Source organism: Monomorium pharaonis, chromosome 3 (genome assembly GCF_013373865.1).
Source record: "Monomorium pharaonis isolate MP-MQ-018 chromosome 3, ASM1337386v2, whole genome shotgun sequence".
NCBI lineage: Eukaryota > Metazoa > Arthropoda > Insecta > Hymenoptera > Formicidae > Monomorium > Monomorium pharaonis.
The window spans coordinates 11,828,539-11,853,329 of record NC_050469.1 but is presented as its reverse complement, the minus strand read 5'-3'; the positions used below and the strand labels follow the sequence as shown (position 1 = coordinate 11,853,329).

Sequence of the window (24,791 nt, the reverse complement as noted above, 5' to 3'; positions counted from 1 at the left end):
TATGAGTTGTTTAAAGCAGTGATATGTGCTTCCGGAGTTTTTTGTCGTATTTATCGCAATTATTCAGTTGGTCAACAACTAAGCGTTTAATAAATTGCAGCCAGAGTTAAGTTTTTTATTTATTCAAACTTCGAGTAATTGTAAAAATAGAAAGTAAAGAAGACAAACCAGTTCAGGAACACAATTTATCCTGAATATCTTGTTAGACCAACGAAATTGTAAACGAATTAAAAATTGCGATTGTGATTTCAATGAAATTAAAATAATGGCTGAGAGCCAAATAAACGCTGCTACAGAAATATTAACCAGTGTGGAGAATGAGAAGAATCCGTATGCGTATCTCGAAAGAGACGATTTCACTTCTGAGAAGTACAAAATAGAAGTCCGCGGCTTACCGAAATATTATGGAATTGGTGAATTCAAGAAGCTCTTGAACGAAAAGCTGGATTTGCAATCGTGCAAAGTGAAGCCGCCCGGGAAAAATCGTAGCAATTGGTTGTATGTATGCTTCAGAAGCGAGGAGTGCCGACAGCGAGCTATATCTACTATAAATGGGATTTTGTGGAAAAACAGTAAGCTCACTGCTCAGGTAATTCTTAATCTCTTCTCAATACTGTGCTTTATCTCATGGCATTTAATATACTGTTTTAATTTTTGTTTTTATTTTGACTCAGGTGGCTAAACCAGCTCCAGATCCTTTTGTGAAAAGAAAATTAGAACAAGATACTGCAAGCAACAAACGTTTAAAGACTGACACTGAAGATCCAAACTGCTCCCCTATGGATAAAATTAAATCCATTACTACTCCTTTGTGGAACATGCCATATCCGGATCAAGTAAGAGGTTTTATTGTATTTTTGTTGGAAATTATCAAACTTTTGCTATACACTTTTAGTTGGAACTCAAACAAAAGGAGATGCGATCTATCCTGATAAAAATGGGTCAGCAAATGCTTGCAGAAAGTAAAGACTCGCTGACAGAGTGGATAAATTCACAGAAAAAGTTATATGATGGATTACCATGCAAACTGCAGAATATACTTTCGGTGAATGTTACTGAAGCATATAGAAATAAATGCGAGTTTACAGTTGGTGAGTATTTCTTATTAGGTTAGAGATATAAAAATTTTATCAAACTTAATTTACATTTTTATTGTTTTTTTATGGCGGCAGGTAAAGACAACGAACAGAGCAAAATTATAATTGGATTTAGACTGTCGACTTATGCTTCAGGTTCCACAGCAGTCGGACCTATCGATGATCTATGCCACATTCCACAAAAGATGAAAACTGCTGTGAAAGTAAATTTCAATTGCCAATTTTTTTCAGATAGAAATTAGTGATAGAGATCGAAATAAATTTAAGATCTAATATATACAAATTAAAGTCTAATGTATATAATTGTTTTTTTAGATACTAGAAACATTTATACACGAATCGAACTTAGAACCTTTTAATCCAGTAGACCACAGTGGATACTGGAGACAAGTTACTGCTCGAATTACTCGTACTAATAATCTGATGTTAATAATAGCAATACACCCTCAGAATTTAAGTATCGAAGAACTTGAGAAATTAAAATCTGAATTGAGAACATTTTTTGAAACTGGGAAAGGTGCCGAGGCTCACGTTACCTCGTTGTATTTTCAAATAATAACTAAGAAGTAAGTATATTAATATGAATGAAAAAATAAATTCTTAAATTTAATCAATTAAGCTAATCTGTGAATCACTTGTGTATTGTGATTGTCTCAGACAAAGTTTTTTTTATCAAATTATGAAATGCTTCGTCTTCTTCCATCTTTAGTCCTTTGTCAAAGAACGTAGTGAATTTAGCAACGTATTTCTGTAATGTGCGACTTTTATACAGAATTTATACAGAATATCTTTGAGAATTATAATTTAAACATCAATTCCAAAAAGTCTATTTAGAAGAGTTTTCATGTCAAGATACTCTCGGTGATTTGCCTTCCGAGAGGTAATGATTAAAATAAGATTCTACGTTTTAAATTTGAATACGCACAACTCTCTCTGCAATTATAAGAAGCAATGTATATTTTTATTTTACATAATTTTGCAGAAGTATAGGCAGTGAAAATAGTGATACCTTATATAACATTAGTGGAACAGAATATATAGAAGAAACGTTACTCGGAATGAAGTTCCGAGTTTCGCCTCAAGCATTTTTTCAAGTCAATACGTTAGGAGCGGAAATCCTGTACAAAGCGGCCATTGATCTTGCCGAACCTACGATGGATACGGCATTACTTGATGTGTGTTGCGGTACTGGAACCATAGGCCTCTGCTTTTCGAAGGTATAAGCAATTATTAAAATTCTGTGTAGATGTACTATTATAAATATAATATTCATTGTTGCAGTATTGTGGTGAAGTACTAGGAGTGGAAATTATTCCTGACGCTATAAAAGATGCGAAGGAAAACGCTATTAAAAATAATATTAAAAATTGTGAATTTTTTGTTGGAAAAGCAGAGGACATTTTGTTGCCTATAATTCAGAGGACAACAAAACCTAATATTACTGCCATTGTAGATCCCCCACGAGCTGGGTTACGTAAGATACCATTATATATAAATAACATTTCGATGTTTAAAATGTCAACATTATAAGAAAGATGTTGCTTAGTTGGTGACTTTTTCTAGATCAAAAGGCTTTATTGACACTGCGTAAGGCAAAAAAGTTGGACAGATTGGTGTATATATCGTGTGATCCTCGTGCTGCCATGAGAAATTTAATTGACTTAGCACGACCTAGTTCCAAGCAATATCTCGGTGAACCCTTGGTACCAGTAAAGGCCATTGCGGTTGACATGTTTCCTCACACTAAACATTGCGAATTAATATTATGTCTTGAACGATTATCGAAAGTAATGAAACTAAACGAATGTACTATCCAAAAGAATCCAAAATAAAGCATTCTTAAAAGAACACACACACACACACACACACACACACACACACACACACACACACACACACACACACACACACACATGCATATATATAGTACCGGTCAGAATTATATACCAGGTCTGTAACTTTAAAATGCGGGTTTTTTCAATAAAAATACGCAATAATTTAGAAAAAATAGAAAAATATATTTTATTCAAAATATCGGCCCTCGCTTTCTACACATTTTTGCCATCTAGTAGGCAAATTATGGATGCCATTCTAAAAGAATTAAAAGTTGCGCGAGCCAAACCAGTCGTCGAGCCATTTTTGGACGTCTTCATAAGAATGGAAATGCTGCTCGGCAAGTGAGTGTCCCATGGATGAAAACGGGTGGTAGGTCGGAAGGAGCAAGGTCTGGTGAGTACGGCGGGTGAGGTAATATTTCCCATCCAAGTGCTGCCAGAGTGTCCTTGACCGGTTTTGCTACTGGGTGACTTGGTGCGTTGTCATGCAGCAAAATCACCTTCCCATGCCTTCGAGCCCATTCTGGTCGTTTTTCGACCAACGCATAATTCAAATTGATCATTTGTTGTCGGTAGCGATCCGTATTAACTGTTTCGCCAGGTTTCAGTAGTTCAAAGTACACAATGCCCTTCTGGTCCCACCACACACACAGCATGGTCTTCCGTCCAAATCGATTTGGTTTTGCAGTCGATGTGGAGGCTTCTCCAGGTGATAGCCATGATTTTTTGCGCTTTGAATTCTCAAAATAAATCCATTTTTCATCGCCCGTTACGATCCGATGAAGAAATGACTTTCTTTCGTGTCTCCGAAGCAGCATTTCACATGTTACTTTGCGGTTTTCCATTTGACGCTCGTTCAGCTCACGTGGCACCTATTTTCCAACCTTCTGGATCTTTTGCATGGCTTTCAAGCGCTTGGAAATGGCTACACGAGAAACATTTAATTGCTCTGCCAACATTTCTTGAGTTTGCGTAGCGTCCTCATCCAATAATACTTGCAATTCGGTGTCTTCAAACTTTTTCGGTCGATTTTCACGTTCTTTGTCACTGACATCAAAATTACCACTTCTGAATCGTTTAAACCACCGTTCGCAAGTGTCGACAGATAGAGTATGTGCACCGTATGTTTCCACAAGTATTCGATGTGCTTTCGCTGCTTTTTTCTTCTGATTGAATAAGAAAATCAGCACGTGCCGCAAATGCTCTTTGTTCGGCTCAAAACTCGACATGTGTACTACCGAAAAAAATATGCTACTAACACTTATGGCCGATTTCTTCATGTCTAGTTATCTTGCGGTTAAAATTATCCAGGAGATAAACTACCAGATCCATCCACGTGATTGGTTAAACTTAAGATTTATCCTCCGGATAACTTTATCGGGAAGTGAAGAAATCGGGCATTAAACGTTTAAACAATGGCGTTTTGAAGCTTACTATATCATAGCTACAAAATGACATAATTGGTTATGACACCAGCATCTATAGGCTTTGTGCGCCATTTATTGGAAAAAAATTCCGCATTTTAAAGTTACAGACCTGGTATATCACCTTTTTTAAGTATAACCAGGTTTTTTAACTTTTGTCAAAGTGCATTGAATACGCTAAAAATTTATAGTAGACACCTATAGTAGCACGTGCATCTTGTGCATAAAGTGTACTGAAGTTTGACAAAAATACACCATGATTTTTAAATTTTTGATTAATTTTCTGAAAATCGCACATTTTTGCTATCTTTGTTTTTCGTGTCACGCTGCCAAGCTGTAATCGATGCCAAAGGTTTTGCTACAAAGTACTAGAGTTGTACAATATAAATTATGGATTTATTGTTTATTTTTAAAGCATTTGTATGTATTTGTTCTGATCAAAATTTATTACTTCAGAGATTTCAAATAAATTGATGAAAAGTTATTTCTTCAGTAAGGTATACTTGCCATCAAAACATTATGATATGGTAAAGATCTATGCATTTTAAAACAAGTTATGATTAAAAAACCTAAGGGTGATATAATTTTGGCCGATACTGTATATCCATTATATGCATGTGATAGCGTATATTAGAGTATTTTTAGATAGTCGACATAAATAGGGAATTGTTGGTAAAATAATTGCTGGTAAATTTTATCAACATTTATGATAAAAAGAGAATGTTTATATATCGTGTTTCTTTAAAAAAAGAAAAGTTAATAATAATAATAGTTCATTTTTTTGGTTAGAATTTATGTCTAAATAATTATTTTATTTTATATATTGTAATAATGATAATGTATATAAACACAGTAGTTTAAATAGAGCTTCAATTATTTTTATGTGCGTATTGTTTAATATATTTAAATAAATTTTACTTGAACGACTTAAGTAATATTTAAATAGAAATATAAAGTGATAATCATATAATAGTATTAGGATGACGGTTATGGTCTTAATTTTCATTTCTTATATACTTATCTTATAATAGATAATAATAATAGGTTTTTTTCATATCGAATTAGATAAGAAAAAAGAAATAAAATTTAGTTACATGAATTTATAATTTCGTAATTTCTAATATCAGTAAATTAAAAAAATATGTGCCTACTAATTAAGAAAAAGAAATTTATACATTGATATTATCTAGATATTTGCAGCACTTTGACTTTTACAGAATCTATGTTGCCAAGGATGTTAGCTTATTATTATTAGAAATAAAGATTTTCTACCCTTCTGTTTTATCATGTTACGTAATTATTTAAAAAAGAAAAGAAATAACGTTGCAAGAGTTTCTATTTTAAATATTCAGAGTTTACGTAAACGCTCATTTATATCATAACAATAAGATATGAAAACTGTATATATACAAGGTGGACAACATAGAACACTTTAAATATCTCACTTAATATTTTGGATAATATAAAAAAATCAGAAGAAAACATTTTTTTGAAAAGAGCAAATGTTGTGATAAGTAAAAAATTTTTCTGAAATCATGGGTTTTAAAATGTCAAAATCATTTTTTGACATTTTAAAACAGAAAAATAAAATTATGACTTTTTACATAATATGATTTTTTTAGGTATTCTGCATATGAAATTATTAATAAATAGTTATTAATAAATAGTTTACAAGATATTTTATGTCTAAATATGTCAAAATATGTCTAAATATGTCTAAATATGTCAAAAATAAAATATAAAATAAACGATTAATAATTTCTTGATAGCTTTATTTTAATACCTTTTTTGCAGAATAAGTAAGAGTCATTATGTAAATAAATAATATAATTTTATTTTTAAAACTAGCAATAACTTTGCTAGTTCGAAAATTTAAAAATATAACTTGAGAAAACCTTTGTACTTGTTACAATATTTGATTCTTTCGAACTAGGTTCTGTTGGTGTTAACAAAAATATTTTCCTCTGACTTCTTTATATTATCAAAAACAAGTAAAATATTTAAAATGCTCAAGTTATGTTGTCCATCCTGTGTACATATTTTAAATACGCTCGTTAATTAACATCAAATAAGACAGAGACTAATGAAACAGAAAATAAGAAGGAAAAAACTCGCAAAAGCGGATGTCAAAACTGAAAAAAAAAACTCACATGACTTAGGTTTATACCAAACTATTTCATTTTGGTTTGATATGCTTGAAGAGAGTTATTTAATTGATAACAGATGTTCAGTCAGTTACTTTATAAGCAAGAGAGAAAGTAAGTGTAGATTATTTTTTCTTGATGCGCTCTTATCACATATGATTCGCGAATAAAGGGGACGGCGATATAGAGGACAAGAGCTTAAAGGTAGAGCTTTGGCGCGCCAAAAAAAAAAAAAAAATGAAGAGATCGAAGGAGACTCGTCTCGTCGTTCCAAGTTATAGCAAACGTGCGAATTTGTGCTACTGTACATTCTTGATCTTTACTTGTTCTTTTTTACTCTAGAAGAAAACACCGCTACAATCTCTTCGTGCTGCTGCAGCTAAGTCGAGGAAATAATACGAAATTTCGCGTGCTTTCTTTCGGTCTTTAGGAGTTGAGGAAAACTTGACGGCTGCCTAATCATTATCACTTCTTTTTGTAACACGCGAGAGCATTGAAGTAACAAAGCCAAGGATCATTCTTGTGTCCGCGTCGTTTCAGGTCCATCTGAAAGTAAGAAAGAAACGGAGACGTGGATTATTACTGCAGATACATTTAAATTTAATTGAAGCTATTAAACTTTTCTATGTAGTAATATGTGATATTTTTAAAGTTTTTAGAGCATTGTTACCTTTTTACTATTATTCACTTTCTTCCGATTCGGCATGTTTATATTTTTTTCACTTATTTTTTTTCTCGGTATATATTATCTCGCCTAGTACTACTTTTATTATATTAAATTATTATTTTATTAGGTGTACAACCTTGCTTCCGCCGTTTGATGACTTTCAGGCGTTTTGAAATGGCTTGTTGAGTCACTCCCAATGATCCTGCCAATTCTTTTTGCGTTTGACACGAGTCAAGTAATGCCTCCAATTCTGCATCTTTGAAAACCTTCTCTCTTCCACCGCCATGCCGGTCTTCGACGTCAAAATCACCGTTCTTGAACTGTTGAAACCACTCTCGGCACTTCTTTTATTAATAGCGGCCTCATCATTTGAGAGCATTCGATGAGCCTCAGCCGCAGATTTATTTATATTAAAGTAAAAAATTAAAACCTCCCGCAAATGACGAGAATTTGGCTCGTAAGCTGACATTTTCAATCGAGAATAATTTTATGATGCAGACATAAATTGACTAATATTTCGACGGCGTTATGTTTAAAAATGCCTAAGCTTATTGTATGATGTTTATTTATTTCGACCACTATACTTACCGCTACAACCATATATTGGAAAACGGCGGAAACAAAGTTGTACACCTAATATATTTTATTAAAATTATTATTGAAGTATAAGGCGCACCATTAATATGACAATTTCTTATAACGATTAAGCGGACTTTTTAAATCACATTGCAGTTTACATAATCAAACTTTTTAAAATTATAGTTACAAGAATTATTTTTTATTTTAATGCTCAAGTAGATAATACTACTGCTACAGAGATATAAGTGTGATATTAAAATAAGAGAAAATATGAGCAAGTTCAAAATGTATTCGGATTTTTTCGAATAAGATTATTTAAAAATTAATTTCGAATTTGTTACCATTTGATCATCCACTATAGGAAAGATTTCCGAGTTGGCAGCTAGGAAACGATGCGTTGGTGACTTGCTTACAACTTGCTTATAAGATGTACTTCCAGTTGAACTTTTTCCGTGATCAACGGCCTTTTGTAGAGCTAGCAGAAATTGATCGAGTAATAGAGCCGCTCTTTTTGGCATTACCTGTAATAAAATTGAAATTAGAAATTAAATATTACTAATTAATAAAATTGATAAGATTTAATTTTTATTTTTGTAAAACACACACACACACACACATACACACACACACACACACACACACACACACACACACACACACACACACACATACGAGTACATACAAATCAAACGAAAATCTCCTTAATTCAAATATGTTCTTTACGAAAAATCGTACATTATATATTTTATATTTTTCGTAAAATATGTATAATTCCATGTAAAAACACGATAATTTTCAAATGTACAAAATATATTTATTTATGAAAAAAATTATATTACATACGGCAAATTTTTCTTCCAAGTTTCTTCGATTTTTATCTAAAATTTTTTGAGTTTTTAATAAATAAAATAATATATTACATTAAATTGAATATTCTATTATTGCTCTCATGTGTGACATAACTTTACAAATACATAATTAATTTTACAAATAGTATAGTGCAATTCAATTCATTGTATGTTTATTAGTTTCAATTTACAAGTTTTTTTTTAAGGAATTCTTTATCAGGACATCTTTTGTTCATTCCGTTACAATTTCCGCGAACGTGCTGTAGTTTCTAATGAACATGCTAACAAAGTGTTGTGAAAAACAATAAAAAAAACGACAAAATGAGAACAGCAAGTGATCGATAGACTGTAGACTTATTTCCTCAATTTGTCTAATTGACAGATGCGCAAACGCACACGTGCACGGATTACCATTTAAAGAAGTTTAAACGAAAATTGTAGATACCTGAATGAAGAAAAAAATTCATCATTATTATTTGATCTACCATACCCGGACAACTAAATGTAATTTATGATTTGAAAGATTAACTACAATTATAAAAAAAATACATTAATAATTTTATATATTTTTTAAATGATATTACATTCTTTATTTTTTCTATTTTTAAATAAAAAAATTATTTTTTGAATATAAATATTTGGACGCCATTTTCCCATTAATATTTACACAAAAGCATCGGTATCAAATTATATTGATGCATATATAATTATTTTTTAATTATAATACCAGCCAAAAATACTAATATATTTCCCTGTGGTTGTGTTATATGAATTTGTATAATAGATATACAATTTATATAACAAGCACCAGGAAATATATCAGTATTTTTGACTGGTAAGTGTTATAATAGTTAAAAGGCGGGAGTTGTAATCCGACGCGAGCAAAATCACAAAGCTGCTGGTTTCGAACCTGAGTCTACAGCTGGAGAGTCCAATCTGCGTGTGTAAGTTTCCTTTCCCTCTTTTTCTTTCTTCACTTTTTATTCAAAATTCGTGTTTTTTTATTTGTACCTTAACTACAATAAATTTATTTTTAAGTAATCGTACTTCTTTATTATCATCATTTACTACTAAGTAATAAGCAAAAAAACTGCATCGTAGAAGATTAATTAAAAGATATTGGAATTTTAATGAGACAAATTAAACAAAGAATCCTCGACGTTCTCGAGAGTGAAGAGACGAAAATATGAGAATCGAAATGTATCTGTTCGTCATGACGAAATCGATAGTTTCTTTGTCCTGGAAGTTAATACTAGCTAGAACGAAAGATAAATCGACGATAAAAATAATGAGCGCTCAAGAGAATTCAGACGAGATTAAAGATATGTCTCGATATTCTTTACCTTTTAGGTATAACCTTTACCTTTTAAGGATAATCAGAGCGAGAAAGAATTGATGTTACGAATTTAATCCAGTACCATCAATATATATATATAAAACGGTTGTTATCGAAATTATATCGCGATCAAAATTATGACATTGCCAAGATTAAAAAAGAAATGTGTGAATTCACCATTTTAAGATGGATGATGATCTTTCTAACGGAGCAAAAAATATAAGCAAAGAAGAAAAAAGTCACAATAATAATCCATTTTTTCTATTTTTGAAATTTCTCAGAATCTTTTCCGAGAGATTTTATTTGATTACTGTATATTTTATAAAAAAACGTAAGATTCTATATTTTATTCATAAAGGTTTTAAATCTTAAAGTGAACAATAAAAATTAAACTCCATTCTCTCTTAATTTTAATTAAAAAAAACTAAGAAAAGATAACATGTCTGAATGTTTTTCGAAATCAAGGATGAAGTAAAGAGAAAGGTAAATGGCAGAGTAAAAATTAAATTCCATACATTAACGGAAACTGTTGATTATTTTTTCGCAATTCAGTATTTTCGCAATCCATTCGCGATCTATATCGTCTCGCTTTTCTTTGGTTTGTGCTTTTCTTCTGTTTCTGCTTCTGGTTTGACGTTCGCGATCTCTATTTCTTTTTCTTTCAGAATCTGTATCAGCACGTCCGATATTATTATATTACAATCTTTTTCTGATAAATTTTGTAAACTCAAATCAATTTGCTCTTCTTTTTCACTCGCTTTTTCGTTCCATGATATTATTGTTTTTTACAATTTTTACATCGTTCTTTTATAATAGATTTTGTAACAAGATTATAATTTTCCGATTAATATAACGAGACATTTAGGAGAAGAGTCAATTGGATTATCTATATTACTACATCAGGCCCTCTGAAACTTGTGACGGTACAGATCTAGTTAGCTTGTTCATTACGTGCGTAGGTGTCGTTTATTAATCGGACAATTTTAGAGACGAGTCCGATACCCGCAACAGTTTCTCGCTTAGAACAAGTTAAATCCTCTGCTCTGAAAAATAAATGTATTTTATTTTACAGTGACGTATTTACATGGTATTTGAGTGTTAGAGCCATTTGACTAAAAAGTAGTTTCTTCTTATTTTTAGATGAAAGAAAGGACGAGAAATCTAGGATGTCTTTTACACATATACGCGTTCTTTAAATATTTATTGCAATTCTTGTTCGCAATTTTGTTGCGTTGCGCAAAACCAAACATCGAGATTGCCACGTACTCTATACGCGCCGCATCGGTTTGTTGAAGCAAACAATCATTGGCTTGTAACATATATCATTGCATCTTGCATGTACACGCACATATTCACTAGCTCCTACTTTATTCATTTCAATCGATTTCCCAAAGGATGGCCAGGACACTTTTCTTTCCTTTCATTACGCCCGTGACGTTTCGTGGAAAATCGTGCCCACGCAACCGGGATTTAGTCCAATGAAGATTAGAGCTGTGAGACCAGCTTCGTGAAAGGGCATGAGAAACGTAAATCGCTTACTCAATGTAAGACACACTTCGTCTGATCTCTCCGCGCGCACACGGAAGAGCTTCCTGCATTCAAATAATGCAGCACACTATCCTCATTCATACCTTCCAATTGAGACCCAGTTTTAAATACGCAATGAAACTGTACATGACATTTTCTCTCTCCTCGGCTTACTTATAAAGAGCCCTTATCCAAATTCATTGATACGTGTGCTTTTAACATTGCATCATGCAACAGAATATAGATTCGTATATAGAATGAAAACCCTCTTAGGATTCTATTTATAAAATTGCGTTTGACAATCGCAATAATGTGCGTAACAACGGACTTTGGAATTGAAATAAAGCCATTTATCATTTCGCAAGTAATTCGTGAACTTTGGTAGATTTTCGCATTTGATAGAATTTTTAGCTACGGAATAATGTCAATTAAATTCAATAAAAAGCTTGCTTTTCGAAAAAAAAAACGATTTTCCTTTACATGTAGGCTAGTTATTATATAATATCATGTATGTAACCGTTTCATTACGTATTTCAATTTTATCGGGAAAGAATAAATGATGGAGTGGAACTCAACGTCAAAGAACATTTTGTAAAATTTAATTTCTGAGTTAGTAATGTATAATTGAAATTCCGATAATCCCAATACTTCATTTCATTTTAACGCTCAGCTTGAATGAAGAGCAACAAAAGTCTTTCGATTAATATTAAATCGGTTTGACAATAAACTTATTAGCCAAATTAAAAATGTAGAAGCAATTTTGATTCTGCAAATTGTTTTTTTTAAATTATTTTTTTTAATTATTTGAGATTTTTTTAACTGAAATATTTAATTCCAATTCAATTTCTTATAAAACTAGGTGAGAAAGGTAAATTAGATAGGTAAAAATTAAACAGATAAAACGTTTTATCGAGTTACTGTGTTTTTCTTTTTAAAGAAAGGAGTTTTAAATCTCTTTGTATATTTGTTTAATAGAAAAGAATGCAGTATGATTCATATTAATTGCGCGCAATTATATGTCAGTGTTTTGTTATTCAAAGTTATTTTGTATTTGAAAACCGCCGAATGTTCCAATCAACAGTGTCAACTACATTTAGTGAAACAATTTTTAACGGGAAAAAACATCGATAGCCATTCGCAAAAACGACGAATGGAAGAGAAAAGAAAGCGGAAACGATCGGTCGCGGTTGCGACACTGGGCAATCAGTGTTTAATTGCGACATTCATGAACGCTTAAAAGCATTATCGGCGTTGCAGAGTTTATTATTGTCACGTACACCAAACAAATGTTGATTTAAAGAGAAAGGCAAAACAAAGAGAGAGAATGAGAGAGCAAATATACATTTCTATTTTCATTTTTTACGAAGTGATCGCCATTCATTCATGAAGAGTCTACCTACACCTAGGTATGCATAAAAATGTACGTATGTCATGAAATTTCAAGCGGAGAGTTAGCAAGCAAATTGATTTGTCCATTTCGCGGAAACAAAGCTGTTTCATAAAGTAGTTATCATTATTTATTCGATGCCGAATTAAGTATGAAAGCTATAAAATGTTTACATGCCAACTTTAATATAATTAATCTTTAAAAATTCTTAGTACAAACTTTTCAACGAAAGTCTATTTAATTCTTTTACCGCTACGTTCCAAACGAGTGATAATGCATTTGACTTTTAAAAGCACAAAATTTTGTAGAAATAATAAAAGTATGTATACATAATATTATAAACGAAAAAAAATTTTATTCTGAGACTTGATCTAATGTATTATTTGAATGTAATAAACTGTAACGAGAGAGAATTAAGAGAGAGAGAGAGAGAGAGAGAGAGAGAGAGAGAGAGAGAGAGAGAGAGAGAGAGGAGGGGTGGAAGAGAGGAGCGGTATTGGCGAATATATTTTTTAACATAAAAAATTACAATAATAAGTATATTATAATATATTACAATAATGATAATAAGTAGGATATTAGACCGATGATACAAGAAAAAGGAAAAAATGTCTTTTTTCGATCAAAACGGATTTCCTATGTTTAATAATATAATTATATAATTACTAAATACATTTTCAGTTTTATGAAATGCGTGCCGATTGTCGGACTAAAACGCAATTGTATAAAATAAGCTAGAAATAATATCTCAAATTAATTTGGTTGTCAGATTTAATAATAATGTGTAAATGCTTGAAACACTGGAAAATTTATTAAACATTAAACTTATAAAAAATTTATTTCGTAAAATTTATATTTTTAACGTATTGTAAAAAATAAATTTTTACGCTGAAAAACATTTGTGTCAATATAATTGTAATGTATATAATTATTTATATACATTAATAATTACTGATAGTTGAGAGTTTGTTATATTAGCTTTACTAATTTACTATAATAGTGTTTAGTAACTTTAGCTCCATGTGTTGTATTATTTAACATTATTCCATCAAATTGATTTCTCACCTCTAATTATGTGCACTTTGACTCAAAGAAATTCCAATTACAATTGCAATTACGAAATTCCTTCAATTACTCAACTGTTTGCCGTGCTTGCATTGTTTCCAATAAGTAACATGTGTAGCAAACCGCGTGTTAATGGCTTGTATTTGAGATACTAAAATGTGATGAGTGTTAAAGAATATACTTTCTTGCAAACAGTACGTAAGAAGTTTCTACATAGTGCAATAAACTTAGACATTGGAAATAATTTTGAATATTATTTAATTTTTATACAAAACGATAAAGCAAATGTCCCTTCTCAATGTTTGGATGCATTTTTATTAATAAATATAATATATTTTGGAAGAATATTATTTATTATTTATGTCATTTAAATGTCAGTAAAAGATTGAATTGAAGAATTGAATTATGAAAATTAACAAGTTTTTCTTAACAAGTTCATAGTCAAGATATATTTGTAATGTAATTAAAATTCGCACGATTTTTGTTGCATACTTATCTCAATTCGACATTTCAATCATAGCAGACAGGAGTAAAAAGATAAAAATCACTGACGATAAGGCCGGAAATAGAAAACTTAGAGTTAAGCGCATGATTTCGTAGGTTTGATGCGGTAGAAGACAAATATTGAAATGAAGCAATTTCTTTAATGGGAAACGGAGATTGAAAAAAAAGGAGAAAGAAGGCAAAATGATATAAATTATGAGTAAGCAAAATGCGCGAAGAAAGACACGTGAAATCTTTCGTAAATTCGTGTTATAAAAACAAATGCCGTTTTTAAGAAAAAGAAACAGATTTGATTTTTAAATTAAAGAATTTACACTGTAAATTAAAGATACTTTTTTATCAAGACATCTATTATACTTTAATGAGCAGTACAATCATACACGATAAAAACAGTTTGAGCCTTGCGTATTAATAAATTATTAATAAAAATTATGAATAAATTATTTGAAATAAATTTGTTTTATTATTCTACAAAAAGAAAATTTAATGATATATACAAAATATCACAAAAATGTCTTTGAAATATAAAACTTTATTTGAATTATTCGATTAAATTTATATATCTATTCTGTAGATAAATTTGAAGTTGCAAAAACACATTAGGGACTTTTATATGTATCTGTTTGAGGAAAAATTGAGGCAATCGTAAACTAGCGCTCTTCTTTAAACTTCTATCTAAATAGCAAATACTAGCAGAACGGTGCGAAAGGAGATATAAGAGAAGTAGCAAGTTTCTTTTTTAAATATAATTTGCCCCGAGAATTTTATTGAGATTATTGGAAATAGAAAGTTAGGAAAATGCACATGTATACATAAAATATTAATTATATTTATCAATATTCTATTGCATAAACTTCAGAGAGCGAGAAACGCAACAAAGCTTGAAAAGATGATGAAAATTGCGATAAAGTTTTAAAGTTAAACCCGAAGAAGAAAGGAGAAAGTTTTCGCTTAGAAATCGTGTCTTAAACGCATCTACGAGACTGTATTGCGTTAATAGACAAAGTAATAAAGCAAGTTAAACTTTGCAGCTACTTCGTGTAGTGACTTCATCAAGCTTATAGATTCCAATATATGAAGGTGCTCTTACATAATCTGCGAAAGCACTTTATGTTAATATTATAATAGCATCACGCATTATAACAAGTTTTTGTTACATTGTATTAATCTTTTATGTAGTAATAATATAGTAATTTATGCGTTATTGTACACAACAAAAAAAAGTAACATGATGTAGTGCTAATTATTTTTTATAATTATTAATTAATTTTTAACAATGAATCTGTTGGCTGCGTTTCATGGTGCGGGGACGAGGAAATATTAAATGAATCCGTAATTTATTAAAATACACGTGCCCAGCTCGTAACCGCACATGCAACAAATGAAAGTGAGAACTCGCAACTTTTGTTGGCTAATGAATAGTTCATCAACTTTTTCGATGAAAAATAAATATTAATAAAAAACACTGTCTATAACGAAATTTAGTTAACGATAAATCGCAGTATTGGATAATTACATTCATGCGGGCACGAAAAAGTTAAGACAGATAAACTTTTTAGATAAAATGTATTTGAATTCTTAAAAAGGGATCATAAAACGACCCAATTTCAGTTGATGTAAAGGCCCACTTGTCCCGCGCGCGTTTCGCCATTCCTCGTATATATACGTTTCAAAATTTCATTCCAATCCAAAATAAAACCCCTTAGGGATATATATTCCTTTATGATTCCTGGTGTACGCATTACCACTTATATAGCTCATGTATACGTATATTGCGCATATGTCCGCTTAAAAACTGAAATATATTTATTTAAGGGGAAAGTTCCCGCAAAGGGCGATCGTTTTGTCATATATACATATAACTGTCTTAAAAAAAAAAACTTGTTTTTACGAGAGGTTCGAAAGAAAGACAGAGAGAGAGAGAGAGAGAGAGAGAGAGAGAGAAAGATACTCTCCGAATCTTTCTGTGAAATAACCATAAACATATTTACGATCGTCTCTTAAGTCAGCAATTCCAGGTCAGAATCAATAACATTACCGATGCAATAACGCGCGACGATCGCCGAATAATATTTTATCGGCGTTTCAGCAAACGTTTTTCCTTCGAGATGCTCGGTCTTCCCGCGAAGCGGAATGAACTTAACGATGATTAGAGTCATGTTAGGACTAACGTAAAGTGTTCTGTCGCTATGGCCGGGCAAATACGGCGATCCATGAACTGGAACCGGTTGATTTCTGGACAATTTGTAACTGTCCTAGGCCGACGTATTAATCCCGATAAAACGTCGGATTAACGATTAGCGGGGCACGGAGATAAAATTTATTACCGCGCCAATGAGACGCGGGACTTTTCTGCGTCATCGCGCATCCTTCGCGTTACGTCGAGGCGGGAATTAATTGAAGCGTGTTCGGGCAAACGGATTCGGGTTGACCGATATCAAAACATATCAAAATGTTACAACATGCAATCGCACGTACGCGCGGGCGTGTCCGTGTGCGGAAACGCGCACGCATATGAAAAACACATATTCTCGCCCAAACACGATCTCACGCCCAATTCAAAATGAATATTAGAGTGCCATCCGTGTCAGATCCGTCTGTTGGAACTCCATGTCACTTCGCTCCGTGTTAACTTTTTGCGAGAACTTTTTCCAATTTGAAACAAAATGATTTCAAGAATGTGATTCAATTGCAAGCAAAAATTTAAAAAAATTAAAAAAAAACGCGTCGCGTTTAGATCGCCGTGATTCTGGGTGAGGGGGTGCGTAAAACTCGTATAAATTACACGCTTCGCCGGACGTGTAATTTCTCTTTATCTTTCTTCTGTGATACGCGCGATACATTGGACGAGATATATGTGAAATGCATGAAACTTCGCGCAATTGTTTCGGGAATAACAGAATTTGTGATATCGTCGACTTCCAACACGCGGCGACGACGAAGACGGGAAAACTTGCGAGATGACAGAGTTGAGAAAATATGCATATTCATTTTTTCATGTGCGCGCGACGTAGGGTGGGAGATTTTAATGCCTGAAATATGACGTCTCTTCAAGCTGCACTCATTCATCTATTTTTAGGATTCTGCCTCCCCCTCCCCTCCCTCCTCACCCTCGCTCCTTCCGCCTCAGCTATTGTCGCTCCTTCGGATACCGATAAGTGTGCGATTCAAAGCGAGAATAAGGAGTTATACCGACGCATCGCGACGTAACTCGGAAACAATACGGTTGGAACTTCAGCTGAACAACGGAGGCCGCGGGTCTTGACACTATCAAGTTCGCTGTAACTACCAAATGCACAATCTCATGTATGATAACCTCCGATATGGGTAAATATTATTACTTTGCTCATTATAAATGTATGTGTGTGTATAAATGTTACATTTTTGATATAAAATATTTTATTATTAACAAAGTTATTAGGCAAAATGTAAATTGGGAGGATACAATCCCTCTCTCTCTCTCTTTCTCTTTCTATATATATATATAAAGGAAGGATCATTACATAATGTCGTAAAGACTTTGATTTGAGAGACTGTATATTAACTGTCAACCGCTTAAGCCAATTTTACTGTCAGCTCGAATATTTGAGAAAGACACAATGCATTATTATAGTCCTAAGATTGCTATTACGTGATAAACTTTCGCACCTTCATGGAAAATATAAGGAATGTTCTATATCCGCGAATATCCGCATCGACTCTCATGCGTATTGTTGGCAACGTAAATACGTCGACTTTACAGAAAATGAATTTCTTTTGTCATAAAAATGAGTCATTTAATCATTCCAAAATTTTCACGTTTATTTTCACGTATTTTCGACGCGACTGACATTAAGCAGGATACATTTCAATAAGTCACGCGCGATTTAATTAACTCGCTACGCAGGCCAAAATAAATTGCCTGACACTCTTGCTACATCGAAATAATTAAACATAATTTATATTAATCAAAGATATCTAGATTATCAAGCTGTCGCGCATATAAGTTTCAATAAAGCTAACATAAGAACGCAATAGAGCCATGTCGATCTTCTTGATCATGAACGCTCTTAATTACGTTTCATGTACATTAATTAATTCCAATTTTGCCTGATGTTGAAATATACGTATATTAAAAAAATTAACGCAGCTGGTGATGAAAATATGCGAATTAATAGCAAATTTTCTGCTGCTTTACAGAAAATCCTGTAATATAATTTTTATAGATAATATATGTACAGATATAATTTTAAAATATATAGATTTTGAAGAATGAATACTGTCATTGTGGTTAGAAGATATTGCATATTATATATTGAAATAGTTTTATATTAATTGCCCCATTTTAAATAGTTATGTAATTTTTATTGTTTATTTTTGGATGCAACATATATATATACATGTATACATGTAAGCATGCAGGTACAACTTGTAAATAATATAAATAATTTTTTTTGCAATATGAAAATTAATTAATAACACTTATTTTTCAAGCATTGATAAACTTTATGTAAAAACATTACAAAGAAATATTCATATAAATTTTAATTTTTAATTGCAAAGAGTAATGCAAGAATTATTGAAATTATTAAATATACTGATTGATTTGCAACGCCATGAGCGAATGACGGCAATAAGAAAGTAATTAAACGTTCAATTTTTAATGAAGGCTACAGAAAAAAACTGATAAAGAAAGTAAACTCAGACGACATAATAAAATTTATTCTTTTATGATAATATTGTGTGAAAAATGTAGATATATATTTAACTTATTATAGAATATGCTATTTTCTTTCTTTTATTTTCTTTTATGTATATTTGTTCACATACAATTTAAATAATTAACAAAAATTAATTAACAATTTTAAAGATATAAAATATTATAAAGATATATTATAAAGGCATTTTTCGATCTCGACATTTAGTTTTCGTAAGATAAATGATTTAAGTAGGATTAATAAGAATTTAATTCCACATAATTAAATTTCTATGCTTCAAAGACAATATTTAATTAACAACTAAATTTCTTTCTTTCTGTCTTAATTATTTTATTTCCAAAACATTGGTTTTACGTTTCTGTAAGGATTCAGAATTCAAACTTTGGATAGATGATTATTACAAATACGCATAGTTTTGTCTCATCCCTTATAACAAATTTTTTAACATTATTATTATTAAAGAGATGATAATTATACTTTAGTTAACGTTTCAATTTAAAACAACATTATCGCAACGTCATTGGAGCGAGCGACTTGAACGAATTAATACACATCCAGGGAATTCGTTGGCCTCCTCCTCGAAACGAAAGCCAATCGAGAGGGCGATCACGGAAATGAAGCGTCGACAAAGTTGCGCGACAATGTGTCTCCGTCTAAACAGAGGATCGTAAGTCGTAGCCGATAGAATTAACGAAGCGCGATTATTAACAGGTAATGGAATCATCGTCTGAGAAGTTAATAATTCCACGGTAAGTGGGACGAGGTATTCGCAGTTCGTCGTTAAAGCGATACGCTGTTGCAATCAACTCCTAGTTTCTTCGATCTTTCGTAGGCAGCCTCGCACAAACTGTTTTCCCAGTAGTGTAACTTGTAAATGAGTATTTGCGAACAATTAGCTGCGCTTAGAGCGTTTTGCTTAATCAAGCGTGAAAAATCTGCGATTAATTAACGCAAAGACACATTACGAGATATACGGCTAGGAAGTTAAAAAGATATTACAGAGTGTGCTTCTGCAACTAAATAACATTTATCATCCCTTAGCTGATCTTGATGATATTGAGTTATGAACAAAAGCAGAAAAAACAAAATTTTTAAGCGCCGCGTAAGAAGAAATCAAAATAAATTGTTACTTAATAAACACTAAATAACAGTAACATAACAACAATTATAATATCCTATTGTTTATAATTTCTTGATAATGTAAATATTATGTATAATGTACATTATATTATATTTACATATATTAAGCGGGAAATTACAATATTATGTTACTGTTAGTTGGTGTTTACTGGATAAACAGCGCAAAATCTAAATGCCTTTGAAACGCTGAGGGTGTAGAAGATATTGTCAAGAGTACAGTTGCAAATGGATGAATTATTTCATTTGTAAGTAATTGCAAATGGAACAATTTTACATAGTCTTTAACAAATTGCAAATATAATTTTTATTCTAAATCAAATCATTGAACTCTCTTGACAGGACGAATTAATATATTTTCTCTTAAAAAACATTGATGTAAAATTTAATATTCTTAAGTTTTATCTCTACATATATTTTACGCCGTCGCTAATAACATTATGTATGAAGAAAAATGTACTGAGAAAGAAAAAAACTTTTAATAAAAGTATTAACGGGATAAGGAGTCAACGAATCGAATCGTGATAAAATTATACAGCCGAAGGTTAGATGGTTCTCAATTGGCTCTTTTTCTCTTTATGATATTTTGATCATCACCTGAGAACAATCCTTCTTCGCCATAAAAATACCAAAAATATTCGATATTCGGTAATGTGAAAAAAAAAAACGAATATAATAATGTATAGTAATGGATGTAAAAAAAACGAAACGTGAAATTATAATGAGTAGTAGCTCATACGTTATATCCAAAATATATTTGAAATGTATTTAGTTTCAGCAGACGCAAAATCAGGTTATATTTTGACATAAAATTTTAATAATTTAAAAACTCTTTTATTATAAGTAATGAGAATATTATTTTTTTAAGTAAAATGGAACTTACAACAATGTTCAAGATATCACGAACAATGTAAGTGTACGACATGTGGACTGCTAGGGTTAATCTTAGTAGTCGAAGTAAGTTGGTTAAAATGGCTTATAGTATAGTCTTTGATATGGTGTTGGATTACCGTAAAATTTACAAATTGCCAGTTCTCGTGCGTTCAAAGTGCTGCATTATGATCCCGTAAACTCAACATTTCGCTTGTTAAAGTAGCGTGTATTTCTTTGAGTGTAATCAAAGATCGAAGTATAAAAACACACTGATGTACAATATATACATATTCGGTGAATATTCGGTTACGTTCTCGATTCGCTTCCGCGGGAAACATGATAGAAATCGTTATTATAATTAGAAAATATAAGAAATTTCGATGAGAAGAGAAAAATAAAAGTCACCGGATACAGAGAAAGAGAAAAGGAGAGGGAGAACCAAGAAGCGGCAGTCAGAATAAATGCGATAAACGACTCGCCAGTGTCTTCTTGAATTTGAATTTATGTCATAACGTAATGCAATTACTAAAAGGAGAATCAACGGTTTCCTCTTTCCAGATGCAGACGAAGAGAATTATATTTGATGAATTTTCTGTACAGTTGTTTATTTGCTATGTATACATTCTAATACATATGTTTATTTATTTTAATTTATTTTAGAAAAAAACTTGGAAGAAAGTTTTATATTATTTGAACGTTTTTATGAGCGACATATTTTGACGTTTGCACAATCGTGCCATGTTACGATGTGGTCAGGTTTTTCCATTTTCTTCATTTTTTTAAGTGAAAGCCCGATTTCGTATTTCAATCTCGTCGCAGATTTTCGTGCAATTCTATTTTTTACTTTCTTTTTATTAACTATTCTATTTTGCAATGTTTATAGAATAAAGTTCTGATTGTAAAAAATAAATAAAAAATAGAAATAATAATAATGAAGAACAATATGTTTTTTTATGCCCGTGCTCACGCATTTATGTGGGTTTCTCGTACATAATGCTTATTTGGCTAATATCGTATCCAAAATTTCAATTTCCTCTTCGGACTGCAATAACATTTTTGATTGCAATAATATTTTCGTATAATTATTTTCTATGTAAATGAAAAAAAAACAATTTTTATTTTGAAAATAAAATAAAATAAAAATTTTTTGTTTTTATCTTCACACCTACTTTGTTCTCTCAAGGTAAAAATTTTGTATAGATGTTTGTAACACTTTATAAAAAAGTATTCACATGTGGAAAAGGAAACAGTGAATTAATGTCGAACATGTAATTTTCGTATATTTTCGAACAAATGCAGAAAATTGCGGAAGATAACTTGTAAAATAACAGAGCATGTCATGTACGTGTAACACGATCTTAACAGAGTATTGTTTTGAATAACCATGTAGTACAAAAATAGCAAATTAATGGCGAGCACACAAATTACTTTTGATTGTGTCACAAAAATCGAATGAGAGAATGCAATCTTTTTTAAGTAAACGCGTGTGAAATTTTATGATTTTGCGTGTTTATTTTCCTGATTCTGTACACTACATATTTCAAAAATGTTCAATGTTTTCAAAATTCTGACAATCACTTATAACAGTTTAAAGAAAATTTGGATCTGTCCGCATTCTAATCAAGGAACAGATTTCTGCGCAAAACGACGTTGGGATCTCTCTCTCTCTCTCTCGCTCTTTCTTTCTCTCTCTTCATTATCGAATCTCTATTATTGAAACGTTTTAAGAGCAGTTAAGACAAATATTGAAGCTAAAGGCAGAAAATATATGTCTAATGTCAATTTTCACCAACGTACATTAACTTGAATCGCGGTTTAACTTACTCTTGCTTTTCTAATTCTTACAACTAAAAACAGATAAAGGGTGAACTAAATCGAGATCAAAATCAATCGAAATTAATGGAAATGAACAGAACGAGTGAGAAGGCACTCGTGACTCGCGCAATTTCGAACGTCGTGCTAAATCCGGAGTAAATCCGGACTAAAAACGGAATAAATCCGGAATGATCAATGTATCCTTTACTTACCGGATTGCTGTGTTTAGGCGACGAGTAATCGGGATAGTCGATGTTCTCGATAGCGATGCTGTCGCCCGTGGTGCTCCTCTTCCCCACAGCACATCCGAAACTACCGGTGATTATCGGTACCATAGTCACCACGACCAACGAAATGAAGCTGATGCCCATATTAACAACGCGCGATCCTGAATCCTATCGCCGGGATGTTGCGTAGTCTTGTTACCGCGCCAGTGAAGCCACCTCGACTTACGACATGCGGCGCGGTGGTTCCAGGAGGAAGAATCGGCACGCGACGATATATGGTCGCGCAAAAGGCGTCCACGCGGAACCAGGAAGACGAGAATGTCTCTTCGATGTCTTCGAGACGTCTGCTCGATCCCGGTCGATCGGGCGTCCACGACGCAGCAACGTTCTTCGAGGTGGCGCCGATCCCTCGGCCCGAAGCTGAGAGCACCGACCGCCACTGGGGGTGTCGCGACTTCTGCTGAAGCTGAAGGACGTATGTCGGGGGGATGCAATGTGACGGTGGCGATGGGCCGCTACGATCCTATATACTTCGGTCTGCACGCGTGGTCGGCATCACGCAGGCGCCCGTACTTGCCCGACCGACGACGCGCGTAAGAAACGGAAGAAGCCCCGCGCGCGAGGAGAGGACCGACCGCGTGTTCACTTGAGGGATGTCCTCGCCACTGTTGCGCTTCCGTTGCGAGCACGCCGAGCTCGGCGAGGGGGCCAAAGTCGGGCAGTTATTTTTGCTTACTCCTTCCTCAATGAAAGTAATTACAGTCCGGCTGTTTTCTCAAGAATATATATATATATATATATATATATATATATATATATATATGCGCGCGCGCGTGTGTATGTATATATACATTTTATGTATATGCACGGTATAACGTTAATGAAGAAACAGAAGTAGCGCGGGCAGCACAAGTTACTCGCTCATTCTTCTTCATAACGGATGGTAATTAAAAGTTTTCTTTTTCAAAAATGCTTTACCGGGTTGTGCCTTGATCCATCGCGATGTTAAAGCGCGATGTTTCAATGAACAGTTTTCTTTTTCTCTGTCTTGAGAGTCGTTCTGAAAGAAACTTGTGGGCTTGTACAAAGTGGCAAGATGACGAAAAAAAAGTTGAATAGATACTTATTTGCTTACCTTCTTTAACTTTTTAATTGTAACATTGTGAATTTACATTCGGCGAGTTTTACCGAATTCGACATAACGCGAATAAAACGTTCTTTCCTTTTTTTGTATACAATGAAACATGAATCAAGTTTAACGTTATATTTGTAATGCATTAATACTTTAACACATTAAAAGAACTTGATAAATTATAGAATTAATAAATCGATTTTCTTAAGAAGATAAAGCGCGTCTTTCACATATATAAATCTTTTTCTGAAATTTATCTACATACATAAGTATTAAATTTACAATTTTTTGAATCCAAAGCTGAAACTAATTGAAGACAAATTAAAGGACAAGTTATTAGATTTCATTTTTCTAGAAGTAAACCCAAGTAGCAAACTGACGTTATTTGTCGTCACCGATGACGACAAATAATGTCAGCTCGCTGCCCGAGAAATAAGTAACACATTTTCAAAGGTTACGACTCTTTTGTGCGAGAGAAATAAAAATTTTATCACAAA

At 32.3% G+C, this 24,791-nt stretch overlaps 2 protein-coding genes across 2 annotated transcripts; one reads left to right on the top strand and one right to left on the bottom strand.

The window, feature by feature from the left end:
• The first annotated feature begins 228 nt into the window (after nt 1-228).
• On the top strand, nt 229-3,107 carry LOC105836648 (tRNA (uracil-5-)-methyltransferase homolog A). Its single transcript, XM_012680829.3, has 8 exons — nt 229-589; nt 675-836; nt 896-1,091; nt 1,173-1,300; nt 1,413-1,663; nt 2,080-2,314; nt 2,379-2,571; nt 2,661-3,107. Exons 1-8 carry the CDS (start codon nt 266-268, stop codon nt 2,927-2,929), a joined length of 1,758 nt encoding a protein of 585 aa, XP_012536283.2. The 5' UTR covers nt 229-265; the 3' UTR covers nt 2,930-3,107.
• Nucleotides 3,108-6,535: 3,428 nt separating this feature from the next.
• On the bottom strand, nt 6,536-23,620 carry LOC105837647. Its single transcript, XM_012682587.3, has 3 exons — nt 23,148-23,620; nt 8,088-8,267; nt 6,536-7,046 (listed from the first exon to the last, which is right to left on the bottom strand). Exons 1-3 carry the CDS (start codon nt 23,304-23,306, stop codon nt 6,966-6,968), a joined length of 420 nt encoding a protein of 139 aa, XP_012538041.1. The 5' UTR covers nt 23,307-23,620; the 3' UTR covers nt 6,536-6,965.
• Between the last annotated feature and the right edge of the window lie 1,171 nt (nt 23,621-24,791).